At 44.0% G+C, this 14169-nt stretch overlaps 1 protein-coding gene across 1 annotated transcript in view; it reads right to left on the bottom strand.

Moving 5' to 3' along the window:
• LOC120026197 (rho guanine nucleotide exchange factor 28-like) overlaps positions 1-14169 on the bottom strand; it is an 86450-nt gene that overhangs the window by 25784 nt on the left and 46497 nt on the right. Inside the window, exon 10 of the mRNA XM_038971022.1 lies at positions 1-100. This exon is cut by the window's left edge and continues 10 nt beyond it. Coding sequence (XP_038826950.1) covers positions 1-100 — 100 coding nt within the window. The remainder of the gene's footprint in view (positions 101-14169) is intronic.

Raw genomic sequence — 14169 nt, 5'->3', positions numbered from 1 at the left:
AGCTGACTCCTGCCATTGATCATGGAGGCTAATGTGTCTGTAGCAGCAGAGTGAGAGAACTGTCTCTGGGTTCCTCTGGGGTGGGTCGTCTGGGACTTTACTGGAGAAAACAACACAAGAGACGCACTAAGAATAACTACAGCCAGTTTGGGGGGGATAGCCATCAGTCAAACAGCGGGTGAAATGAACACTGCCCAAAATAATTCCAGCAAAATTTGTGCTAAGTAAGAAAACTACATTATGGTCAAAAATATACTGATTGAGGTTATCAAAACACAAACAGGCCAACCAATGTAGTAAATCTCTCATTCATCAAAACAACATTTAATTAGCAAATACCAGTTCAGAGGTGAATAGCATGCTGTTACGACAATGGAAAACATCCATTTCCTTTGAAGTGGTATTTCTAGAATCTACATGATGGAAAATATTCCTTCCTATTTCCCATATATCAGCTGCTTGGTTGGGCTCTGATAGGTCTGTGTCAGTGAGCCAACCATTTGACTGGTTAAAAGGCCAATAGTCTGGCGAACAGAGGAAAATAAAGAGAGAGAGAGAGAGAGAGAGAGAGAGAGAGAGAGAGAGAGAGAGAGAGAAACAGAGGAAAATAAAGAGAGAGAGAGAGAGAGAGAGAGAGAACAGAGGAAAATAAAGAGAGAGAGAGAGAGAGAGAGAGAGAGAGAGAGAGAGAGAGAGAGAGAGAGAGAGAGAACAGAGGAAAATAAAGAGAGAGAGAGAGAGAGAGAGAGAGAGAGAGAGAGAACAGAGGAAAATAAAGAGAGAGCGAGAGAGAGAATAGAGGAAAATAAAGAGAGGGAACGAATGATGCAGTATTACTCCTTTCTGACCTTTAGAGGGTTGTTATGTTAAAGCAAAGCTTGGAACAGAACCGCTACACACATCTAATTTAACCCTTTGGTAGCCTAGTCTGTGGGATGCCATAACCGACTAGGGCAATTATAACTATTACATAATCATGGGTCTTATAGTTTAGGTACAGGTGTTTAATACAGATATACACCTAACACTTTGTCTTTTGTCTTAGTATCAGTGACGATCAGGGTTTTCGATTGTGCGCCGGTTGAAAAACATTTTGGCACAAGGTTCGAGCATATTCGCTGTCATAGACATAACATCATAAACATACCTCTGCTCAAGGAGATAAAACACGGGGGGCGCTAGAGAGCGTGCTATGGAGTAGACGTGCTGTGCTAGAGCTCCGCTCAATTTTGAAACAAATTAGTATTTATCTTAACCTCTCACAACCTATAACTTCAAACAAATATGACAAAGGGGAAAGGCACCAAAAAAGGGGGCGCTAAACAAGATAATTGGAATGAGATAGACAACGAACCAATTTCAACGTCGCCGACCCACGAGGAGCTAGCTGAAGAGGCTAGCTTCCAAGAGTTCCCCACAGATCCTACTCAACGTGACATACTGGCTGCCATAAACGCACTAAGCAAGAAGGTGGACACAAGGTTGGCTGATATCTCAAAGAGTATTGGGACTTTGGCCGAAACTGTGAAGGCAACTAAGAGAAGGGTGCACGAGGTTGAGCAGACGACAGTCGATCACGAGGCCAGACTACAGGACATAGAGAAACAGTGCGCAACGTTAAAAAATGACAACAAAACCCTGAAGGCCCGACTGGAAATGCTCGAGTCGCATTCAAGACGCCAGAACATCCGAATATGTGGGATCCAGGAGGACACTGAGAAAGGGAAACCCACTGAATTTGTCTCGGAGCTGATACCGGCATTGCTGGGGAGTGAACACTTCAAAACGGCCATCCTGATCGACCGCGCACACAGATCACAGGCAACGAAGCCGGCCAAGGGCGGGCCACCAAGGCCATTCATTGTAAGGCTGCACTATCCCCACACCAGGGATCTCATCCTCAAGCTGGCTAGTCAAAAGTTCCCCCTTAACTACAACGGAGCCAGGGTGTCTTTCTACCCAGATCTTACCTTGGAGGTGAGGAACCAACGGAAAGAGTATGATGAGGTACGCAACAAATGCAGGGCGGCCAACATCCGATATGGATTCCTCTTCCCAGCCCGGTTTAAGGTGACAGTCGAGGGATCAACACGTACGTTTGACAACGCAAAAGAGGCCGATCTGTTCTTGACAAGCAAGCTCCCCGGCTGAGGATACAGAACGGCTAAATGGCCAAATACAGGCCAGGAAGGTGTTTGAATTGAATTTCCGGCCTATGTCTTTTCGATCAGAAGATCAGAAATTGGGACTTATAGGATAGGTGAGATGTTGTGGCTAATATAGCATTGTTTGGCATGTCATGTTTTGGCGCCACTCACCCCCTAACGTGAGAGTTAAGTTAAGTGTTATTTAATATTAGTTTATATGCGGAGCATCTATAGACGACGAGTTAGTTCAAGCTGTATGTCTAGACACCCTAAGGTTTGTGTGTTAGCCAAGGAGTGCTTCGTTTGGGGAAGTCACTCAGTAAAGGGATGGGAGGGGGGATGGGGTCTGTGTTTTATGTTCACGTTTATTAATACAGGTGGCATGACAAGCTCCCGCACGGCGGGACGTTTTTCTTCTGGGTTTTGTATGACAGCAGCAATTTGCTTTAAAATAAGAAATGCCACATAGTGACCGAGCACAGAGTAGACCAGGTGGAATAAAGATAGTCAGCTGGAACTGTAATGGATTAGGGCATGTCGTGAAACGAGCTAAGGTTTTTTCTCATCTTAAATCACTGGGTGCTGACATAGTGCTTCTTCAAGAAACTCATATTAAACGCTCGGCGCAGGCCAAGCTACGAGTCAGCTGGATCGGTCAGATATACCAGTCTAACTTTGATGCAAAAGCGAGAGGGGTAGCAATCCTGATAAGGAAAAACATTCCTTTTGTTTACTCAACCTCGATTTCAGATCCTAATGGTCGGTATATTATTGTTGCTGGTACACTGAATTCAAAACCAATAACCATGGTCAATTTATATGGACCCAATTTCGATGATCCATTATTTTTTCAAAGGGTATTTAAGGCCATACCAAATATCTCGGATACAAGTGTTATTGTTGGAGGTGACTTTAACTGTACGTTAGATCCTCTTTTAGATAAACAGTTATCAAGGTCACTTCAACAATCAAATGCCAGTGTCTGTCTAAATACATTGATGACAAACCTTAACATTGTCGATATTTGGAGACTGACGCACCCAACAGACAGGGATTATTCTTTCTTTTCATCAGTTCATAAATCATATTCCAGAATTGACTATTTCTTGTTGGACTCCAAACTAATTTCAGCAGCTGAGTCGGTTACCTATCACCCCATTCTAATTACGGACCACTCTCCTCTGTCCATGGTGCTGAAACTCGACAATATGTCGACAGGTCGGCGACCGTGGCGCTTAGACGCATACCTGTTGAAAGATGAGGCTTTTTGTCAGTATTTGAAGGAGCAGATTGCCTTTTTCCTCAGAACTAACGACACGGGGGATGTTGACGACTCCACCCTTTGGGAATCTCTAAAGGCTGTGATTAGAGGTTACATTATTTCTTATACATCAGAGAGGAAGAAACGTGCCAATACTAGGCTGAGAGAAATTGAAAGAGAGTTAGGGGAACAGGAGAACGTTTTTAGGACAAATTCCTCATATACAGTCCTTGAGAAGATCACAAAGTTAAAATATGAATACAATACCATCCTTTCGAAACGGGTGGGCTCTTTACTTGCTAGAACGCAACAAAGTTATTTTGAACTGGGGGACAAACCACATAAATTATTAGCAAGACAGCTAAGGCATGTACAGGCATCTAGAGCTATTCACAAAATAAAAGACAAGAAGGGTAAAATAGTAACAGATCCGCAGGACATTAATAAATGCTTTGCGCAGTTTTAATCAGAGCTATACCAATCAAAATGCGATGCTACTGATCCACAAACTATGGAACGCTTTCTCGCTGAATGTGAACTTCCTAAACTAGACAGGGGGGCAGCTGCTGCACTCGATGCAGGGATAACCTTAGAGGAAATTAACACAGCGATAGCACAATTTCCAAACAGCAAGGCCCCTGGGCCCGATGGATATGTAATAGAATTCTATAAGAAGTACTGCGCTAGTCTATCTCCACTTATGTTGCGAATGTTTCAACAATCAAAAGAAAATGCCAAACTCCCGCAAACACTGTATGAGGCTACAATAGCCCTGATCTTGAAAAAAGATAGAGATTCCGTGGAGATGTCGTCGTATCGCCCCGTGTCGTTACTCCCCATAGAAAACAAGGTGTTGACAAAGATATTGGCAAACCGATTGAAAAAATATATTTCCGACATCATACACCCTGACCAGACAGGTTTTATCCCGGGCCGACATATATACTACAATTTGAGACGCCTTTTCAACGTAATGTATCATGATCATAAAGTTGAGGCAGTGGTAATAGCTCTTGATGCAGAGAAGGCATTTGATCAGATTGAGTGGAAGTATATGATGTCGGTTCTGGAGCATTTTGGGTTTGGAAAGGAATTTATTAATTGGATAAGAATTATTTATGCACACCCAATGGCCTCCGTGGTGACCAATCAGGAAATGTCGCAGTCATTCCGCCTGTTCAAGGGGTGCCGACAGGGGTGCCCTATTTCGCCTGCTCTCTTCGCTATAGCCATGGAACCCCTTGCTACTCGCATTCGGGCATGTCCCGATATAGCTTCTGTTAAAATAAAGGACACACAGCACAAAATTTCCCTATATGCAGACGATGTTCTTTTGTTTTTGTCCAAGCCTAAAACTTCTATTCCACCCTTACTTAACTTGATAAACACATTCGGCTCCTTCTCTGGCTACAAGATAAACTGGCAAAAAAGTGAGTTGATGCCAATATCACGGCCTGTGGATATGCAATTTCTGCAATCTACCCCGTTTAGAACAGTGAGGGACAAGTTCACAAGCCTTGGCATTGTAGTGACAAGAGACCTTGATCAGCTATTGAAAGCGAATTGGGACATGAAAATATATCAGCTTAAACAAAATATAGATTTTTGGAAAACTCTGCCTATTTCCTTGGTTGGTCGTATAAACGCTATTAAAATGGTTGTCCTACCCAGGTTTCTTTACCTCTTCCAATGTCTACCCAATTTCATACCACAAAGCTATTTTAAGAAACTGGATTCAATAGTAACTCCATTTTTATGGGATAACAAGGCAGCCAGAATTGCAAAGAAGCATTTATGCAAGTACAAGATAGAGGGGGGCTTTGGCCTTCCTCACTTCAAACTGTATTATTGGGCTGCTAATCTGAACATTGTGTCTTTCTGGAGGGAAAGTTTACCTGCGATGAGACAGAAGGATATGCCTTCATGGCTTTTGATTGAGCAGGCCTCCTGTCAACGTTCCTCACTCCCTGCACTTGTTAATAGCCCATCATATGTGAAAAAAGCCACTTATGACTCCAATCCAGTCATTTGTCATACGCTTAGGATCTGGAAACAGATTAGGGATTTTCTTAACATACCCACTGTTTACATAGACAGCCCGATTAGCCTGAATCATGCTTTCCACCCTGCATTGGATGATGTGGTGTTTTCACAGTGGAGGGAGAAGGGGCTCACAACAATTGGTAATCTATACATAGATGGTCAGTTAGCTTCATTTCAACAACTACAGGCAAAGTTCAACATGCCAACAACACATTTTTTCAGATACCTCCAAATCAGGAATTTCTTAAGGACACATATCCCACAGTATGGCATGAAGCCAAATAGTCCTACATTAGATAGCTTGATCCTTGTCAAACCCCATTCAAAAGGGTCGGTCTCTAGACTGTATGATGTGCTACAGGCCCACATAGAGGTATCCACAGACACCATTAAAAGGGCTTGGGAACAAGAACTTGGTTCAGAAATCTCAAATGAGGACTGGATAGAAGCTCTCAGGAATATAAACCACAGTTCAGTGAATGCCAGACACAACCTTGTACAGTTTAAGGTTATTCACAGGTTACACTACTCAAAAGTAAAACTGCATAAAATATTCCCGGACACCTCACCACTGTGTGAGAGGTGCAAGCAGGAGGAGGGGACGTTGACCCACTTATTCTGGACATGCCCTAAATTACATGCTTACTGGGCTCTCATTTTTGATTACTTATCTAAGGCCTTTGATAGAGTTCTAGCCCCAGACCCATTGATCGCTCTGTTTGGTACAGTTGATGGGAATAACCAGGAAGGGAAAGCTGTCTCTCTTTGTACTCTATTAGCCAAAAGGCTCATATTGCAATTTTGGAAATTGGAGACTGTACCTACCTTTGAAATGTGGTTACGGGATTTAGGGAATGTAATACATATGGAAAAGATTCGATACAACACCTCCAATAGAAGTCCATTGTTTTACAAAATATGGCAGCCGATACTGGATAAATGGTCTAGTCCCGCTTCATAACTGGGCTGACGATCTGCTGCTACTCTGTGCTGTACTACACTCAATATTTATTTTTGGCTTAACTACACTGCTTGTAATGACTATATGCTGTCTTCTTATACATGTACCACCTAATAGGATTTTGTTTTATTTTGTGTATGTGTGAGTTAACTTTTGTTTTGTCCTCTAAAGTGGCCATCCCATTCAACTGTACAATGAATGTCATTGTTTGTATTGCTGTCTTTTTTACTTTATTTTTATTGGAAAATAATAAACATATTATAAAAAAAAAATAAAAAAAATAAATAAAAAAAAGGAGATAAAACACGAGACAGTTCTCTGTTTTCTCCAGCCAGTGTTTGATGTTAGCTGCCAACCGCGCCCCTGCTAATGTTAGGGAAATCCTGTGTATTAGAGGCATTTCCTCCCTGTGCTCTACTGTGGTAGACATTAGCTTTAGTTTAGCATAATTCCCTCCCTCTGGTCTGCTGTGGTAATTTTTAGCGGTAGCAGTAGCGCTAGCGGTAGCGTAGCATGGTTCACTCACACACACACACACACACACACTGAGGTCATTAAGGGACCTCCCCATCTTACCCACTACAAATCTTCCCATAGGAACACATCACAGCCCCCTCACACACAAAAACACTCTTTACCCAATACCCAGTCTGTACTCTGAGACACACATACATGCATGCACTCACAGACATGCCAAACATGCACACACACACACACACACACACACACACACACACACACACACACACACACACACACACACACACACACACACACACACACACACACACACACACACACACACACACACACACACACAAAAGAGAAGCACATGCACTAGTCCAAATGTGGGAAAGACTGAGGAAGAGAGCTGGCATTTCATAAAAGGGTATCGGAGCACAGGAGACTTCCAGACAGAATGGGGGAAACTGTAAAAACCAAACTGCTACTGGAATCCCCGGCAGATGAATGTAATGTGATTCTCCAACAACAACAGACAAGTCTCGGCTTTACATCAATGGAACCAGAACCAGACTCACTTCCACTATCAATCCGAATCAGTATCTTATCTGTGAAAACCCTTATTTTCCAGTGTTTTAACACACCTCATAAGGTACCTAGTGTAAGATAGTCCAGAAATAGGACAGTGTATGTCTTGCCTGTTCCCCCCTCTTTAGCTGACTTGGAGGTCCATCTCTGAATGTGTATTCTGGGAAAAGAGGGCAAGGGGTAATAAAAAGGGGATACAGAGTCAGAGTCCACGTTCTGCCAGTCATGTAGTGTTCCTACAGTCCCAGGTGTCAGTGTCCACGTTTTGCCAGTCCTGTAGTGTTCCTACAGTCCCAGGTGTCAGTGTCCACGTTTTGCCAGTCCTGTAGTGTTCCTACAGTCCAAGGTGTCAGAGTCCACGTTTTTCCAGTCCTGCAGTGTTCCTACAGTCCCAGGTGCCAGAGTCCACGTTTTGCCAGTCCAAGGTGTTCCTACAGTCCAAGGTGTCAGAGTCCATGTTTTGCCAGTCCTGTAGTGTTCCTACAGTCCCAGGTGTCAGTGTCCACGTTTTTCCAGTCCTGTAGTGTTCCTACAGTCCAAAGTGTCAGTGTCCACGTTTTGCCAGTCCTGTAGTGTTCCTACAGTCCCAGGTGCCAGAGTCCATGTTTTGCCAGTCCAAGGTGTTCCTACAGTCCAAGGTGTCAGAGTCCATGTTTTTCCAGTCCTGCACTGTTCCTACAGTCCCAGGTGTCAGAGTCCATGTTTTGCCAGTCCTGTAGTGTTCCTACAGTCCCAGGTGTCAGTGTCTACGTTTTTCCAGTCCTGTAGTGTTCCTACAGTCCCAGGTGTCAGTGTCCACGTTTTGCCAGTCCTGTAGTGTTCCTACAGTCCCAGGTGTCAGTGTCCACGTTTTGCCAGTCCAAGGTGTTCCTACAGTCCAAGGTGTCAGAGTCCATGTTTTTCCAGTCCTGTAGTGTTCCTACAGTCCCAGGTGTCAGTGTCCACGTTTTGCCAGTCCTGTAGTGTTCCTACAGTCCCAGGTGTCAGAGTCCATGTTTTGCCAGTCCTGTAGTGTTCCTACAGTCCCAGGTGCCAGAGTCCACATTTTGCCAGTCCTGTAGTGTTCCTACAGTCCCAGGTGTCAGAGTCTACGTTTTGCCAGTCCTGTAATGTTCCTACAGTCCCAGGTGTCAGAGTCTACATTTTGCCAGTCCTGTAGTGTTCCTACAGTCCCAGGTGTCAGAGTCCACGTTCTGCCAGTCCTGTAGTGTTCCTACAGTCCCAGGTGTCAGAGTCCACGTTCTGCCAGTCCTGTAGTGTTCCTACAGTCTCAGGTGTCAGAGTCTACATTTTGCCAGTCCTGTAGTGTTCCTACAGTCCCAGGTGTCAGAGTCCACGTTCTGCCAGTCCTGTAGTGTTCCTACAGTCCAAGGTGTCAGTGTCCACGTTTTGCCAGTCCTGTAGTGTTCCTACAGTCCCAGGTGTCAGAGTCCACGTTCTGCCAGTCCTGTAGTGTTCCTACAGTCCCAGGTGTCAGAGTCCACGTTCTGCCAGTCCTGTAGTGTTCCTACAGTCCCAGGTGTCAGAGTCCACGTTCTGCCAGTCCTGTAGTGTTCCTACAGTCTCAGGTGTCAGAGTCTACATTTTGCCAGTCCTGTAGTGTTCCTACAGTCCAAGGTGTCAGAGTCTACGTTTTGCCAGTCCTGTAGTGTTCCTACAGTCTCAGGTGTCAGAGTCTACATTTTGCCAGTCCTGTAGTGTTCCTACAGTCCGAGGTGTACAGGTGGTCAAAGAGGGAGATGTCAGCCAAGGCCAGAGAATCAAACAAATTATGACAGGAAATTCCCCTACATTTCACAACCTTGAATCCCTGTGGATGTATATGTGCTGTCAGGAAATGCTGAACAGAACTGAGAGAGGAAAGAATGGGATGTGATGACAGCTCTGTATCCTTTCCTAAGGGCTCTTGTTGAGTAAGCCCAATCACCACCACACACACACACACACACACACACACACACACACACACACACACACAAATAGGCAATCAAGGTTAGCCAAGGACTGGGTTGGCTTCTATCTCATTGTGTTCTGCTATTTCTCTGTGCACATATACTCACGCAAGCAAGCATGCACACACAAAGCAAGCATGCACACACCCACACCCCCACACACACACACACACACACACACACACACACACACACACACACACACACACACACACACACACACACACACACACACACACACACACACACACACACACCCAGCAGTGTGAGGGACCTGCAGCAGTGTTACAGCCTGCTCCTAGCAGAACCAGACTCCAGTTTCTGAGTTTACAGCAAACTCTCCATTCTCACTGCCATCTCCCCTGACAACGCACAGGAAATTAGCATTTCCCATCGCCACGGCAACCCCCTCAAACTCTCAGCATCCTCCTCCTCAACAAGACTTTCACTGGTAAAGAGAGAGTGTGTGTGTGTGTGTGTGTGTGTGTGTGTGTGTGTGTGTGTTTGTGTGTGTGTGTGTGTGTGTGTGTGTGTGTGTGTGTGTGTGTGTGTGTGTGTGTGTGTGTGAACACGTTTTACTACACTTGTGAGTACCATTATATTTTAGGCTTAGGTTTAGGGTTAGGGTTAGGGTTAGAATTGGGGTTAGGGTTGGAATTAGGGTTAACGGTTAGTGGTTAGGTTTAGGGTTAGGAGTTGAGGTTAGGTTTAAGGTCAAGGTTATGGTTAAGGTTAGGTTTAGGTTAGGTTTAGGGGCTGGGGAAAATAGGTTTTGAATGAGAATCAATTGTTGGTCCTCAAAAAGTCCTCACAAGTTTAGTGTGTGTGAATATGTGTGTTCATGGAAGTATTTCTGTTTCTGTGAGTGGGTGTGTGTGTCCTCTCTGTGTGTGCTTTGTCAGAGGGGAGCACGAGGTTCCAGCGTGTGGAAGGATCATCTTAAATGTCAGCTTTTGTAGGGCCTATGACATTTGAGCTTGTTAACATTCCTCCTTTCACTTCAATTACAGAGGTCCACTGTCTGTCCAACCCACGGGCTGGGGTAGGGGAGAGGCAGAGGGAGAAAAGGGGGAGAGGGGTAAGACTTATTCAGGGAGAGAGTTACTAGGACCCAATGGGCAGGCGGGTGAGGGAGACAGGGGGAGGCAGGGAGAGACAGGGGGAGGCAGGGGGAGACAGGGGGAGGCAGGGAGAGACAAATTTATTTAGGTCCACTCTTAGAAAAAAAGTATTGCTATCTAGAACCTAAAAGGGTCCTTCGACCATACCCATAGGAGAACCCTTTTGGTTCCAGGTAGAACCCCTTTGGGTTCCATGTAGAAGCCTTTACACAGAGGAACCGAAAAGAGTTCTACCTGGAACCAAAAACGGTTCCCCTATTGGGGCAGCCGAAGAAGCCTTTTGGAACCCTTTTTTCTAACAGTGTAGTACACTGTCCAACCCATGAGGCTGGGGGTGGGGTGGGGTGGGGAGGAGGGGGCGAGACAGAAGGGAGTCAGGGAGAAAAGAGGGAGACAAGGGGGGGGGGGTTATTTGCTCCTAGTTTAGAGGGAATTTTACAGGTCCTCGTCTGTGGTGACCCCATTCTTCCCTTTGTCCCAGTGACAGGGCAGATTCCTGGGCTAGTTAAGGAGGGGAGAGAGACTGGGACTCAATGAAGCTGAGTCATTATGAGGGACACCATGGTGTGAACAGACAGCACAATCCCCCTGGTTGCAGAGCAGTGAAGGGAGCACAATAAATCCATTAGCTAAACTATTGAACTCAATGAGTCTTACACCCCTGTCAGTTGCCGTGACGCCCCTTAAAGTTAAAGAAAGTTAGAATCAAGGGCATAGGAGACCCCCCTATGATAGAGACACGTAAAATGATATATATTTAAAAATATATATATGTATATACAGTACCAGTAAAAAGTTTGGACACACCTACTCATTCAAGGGTTTTTCCAATGTAGAATAATAGTGAAGACATCAAAACTATGAAATAACACATATTGAATCCTGCAGTAAGCAAAAATAATTATTCAAAGGAGCCACCCTTTGCCTTGATGACAGCTTAGCACACTCTAGGCATTCTCAACCAGCATCATGAGGAATGCTTTTCCAACAGTCTTGAAGAAGTTCCCACATATGCTGAGCACTTGTTGACTGCTTTTCCTTCACTCTGCGGTACAACTCATCCCAAACCATCTCAATTGGGTGGAGGTCAGGTGATTGTGGAGGCCAGGTCATCTGATGCTGCACTCCATCACTCTCCTTCTTGGTCAAATAGCCTGTACACAGCCTGGAGGTGTGATATGGGTCATTGTCCTGTTGAAAAACAAATGACAGTCCCACTTAGCGCAAACCAGATGGGATGGCGTATTTCTGCAGAATGATGTGGTAGCCATGCTGGTTAAGTGTGCCTTGAATTCTAAATAAATCATAGACAGTGTAACCAGCAAAGCACCCCCACACCATCACACCTCCTCCTCCATGCTTCACGGTGGGAACCACACGTGGAGATCATCCGTTCACCTACTCTGCGTCTCACAAAGACACAGCAGTTGGAACCAAAAACCTCAAATTTGGACTCATCAGACCAAAGGACCGATTTCCACCGGTCTAATGTCCATTGCTCGAGTTTCTTGGCCCAAGCAAGTATCTTCCTCTTATTGGTGGGTTTCAGTAGTGGGTTCTTTGCAGCAATTCGGCCATGAAGGCCTGATTCACGCAGTCTCCTCTGAACAGTTGATGTTGAGATGTGTTTGTAAACTTAAACTCTGTGAAGAGTTTATTTGGGCTGCAATTGGTCTTCCTTTCCTGTGGCGGTCCTCATGAGAGCCAGTTTCATCATAGCGCTTGATGGTTTTTGCGACTGCACTTTAAGAAACTTTCAAAGTTATTTTCCGCATTGACTGACCTTCATGTCTTAAAGTAATGATGGACTGTCATTTGCTAATTTGAGCTGTTCTTGCCATAATATGGACTTGGTCATTTACCAAATAGGTCTATCTTCTGTATACCACCCCTACCTTGTCCAAACACAACTTATTGGCTCAAACGCATTAAGAAGGAAAGAAATTCCACAAATTAACTTTTAACAAGGCACAACTGTTAATTGAAATGCATTCCAGGTGACTACCTCATGAAGCAGGTTGAGAGAATGCCAAGAGTGTGCAAAGCTGTCATCAAGGAAAAGGGTGACTACTTTGAAGAATATCAAATATAAAATATATTTTGATTTGTTTAACACTTTTTTGGTTACTAAATGATTCCATATGTGTTATTTCATAGTTTTGATGTCTTTATTAATATACTACAATGTAGAAAATAGTAAAAACAAAGAAAAACCTTGGAATGACTAGGTGTCTCCAAACATTTGACTGGTACTGTACATAAATATGCAATCATTTATTTAGAAAACTACTTCATTCTACTCTCAGTTGTTAATAGCAGTGGGACAGTGTGTGTGAGAGAGAAGAAGACCTGTGCAGCACCACCACCATCAATTCTCACCGCACAGGGAAAGTAATTGTTCTTGGCAACAACAAAGTAAGTTCAAGTAAAAAGTCTATGAATATTAATGCACATTGATATGTTAGAATGAACGTGAGCAACTATAAGCTTTCTCCTGGCTAATAGGTAGTTAGCTTTACATTTACAGTTTATTCATTTTTAGCTGTGCCAGGTTGTATCTAACTAGCTAACGCTGGGTAGTTCTGGTTGTGTGAAAAACTGACAGTGAATGTTTTGAAGCCAAGAATACTTGCTAACTACATAATTACTTGCACAATCACTGTCTTAGTCTTCATCATAGGGTCAGCAAGAGGACAAGTACATTAGAGTGTCTAGTTTGAGAAACAGAAACAGTCCTCAACAGTCCTCAACTGGCAGCTTCATTAAATAGTACCCACAAAACACCAATCTCAACGTCAACAGTGAAGAGGCGCCTCCGGGATGCTGGCCTTCTAGGCAGAGTTCCTCTGTCCTGTGTCTGTGTTCTTTTGCCCATCTTAATATTTTATTTTTATTAGCCAGTCTGAGACATGGCTTCTTCTTTGCAACTCTGTCTAGAAGGCCAGCATCCCAGAGTCGTCTCTTCACTGTTGACGTTGAGACTGGTGTTTTGCGGATACTATTTAATGAAGCTGCCAGTTGAAGACTTGTCCTCTTGCTCAGTTGTGCACCGGGGTCTCCCACTCCTCTTTCTATTCTGGTTAGAGCCAGTTTGCGCTGTTCTGTGAAGGGAGTAGTACACAGCGTTGTACAAGATCTTCAGTTTCTTGGCAATTTTTCAAATGGAAATAGCCTTCATTTCTCAGAACAAGAATAGACTGACGAGTTTCAGAAGAAAGGTCTTTGTTTCTGTCCATTTTGAGCCTGTAATCGAACCCACAAATGCTAATGCTCCAGATACTCAACTAGTCTAAAGAAAGCAGTTTTATTGCTTCTTTAATCAGAACAACAGTTTTCAGCTATGCTAACATAATTACAAAAGGGTTTTCTAATGATCAATTAGCCTTTTAAAATGATTAACTTGGATTAGCAAACACAACGTGCCATTGGAAAACAGGAGTGATGGTTGTGGATAATGGGCTTCTGTACGCCTATGTAGATATTCCCCCCCAAAATCATCCGTTTCTAGCTACAATAGTAATTTACAACATTAACAATATCTACACTGTATTTCTGATCAATTTGATGTTATTTTAATGGACAAAAAAAGTACTTCTCTTTCAAAAACAAGGACATTTCTAAGTGACCCCAAACT

Source organism: Salvelinus namaycush, chromosome 31 (assembly GCF_016432855.1).
Source record: "Salvelinus namaycush isolate Seneca chromosome 31, SaNama_1.0, whole genome shotgun sequence".
Taxonomy (NCBI): domain Eukaryota; kingdom Metazoa; phylum Chordata; class Actinopteri; order Salmoniformes; family Salmonidae; genus Salvelinus; species Salvelinus namaycush.
The sequence above is the reverse complement of the archived record's forward strand: the minus strand, read 5'-3'. Positions and strand labels throughout refer to the sequence as shown.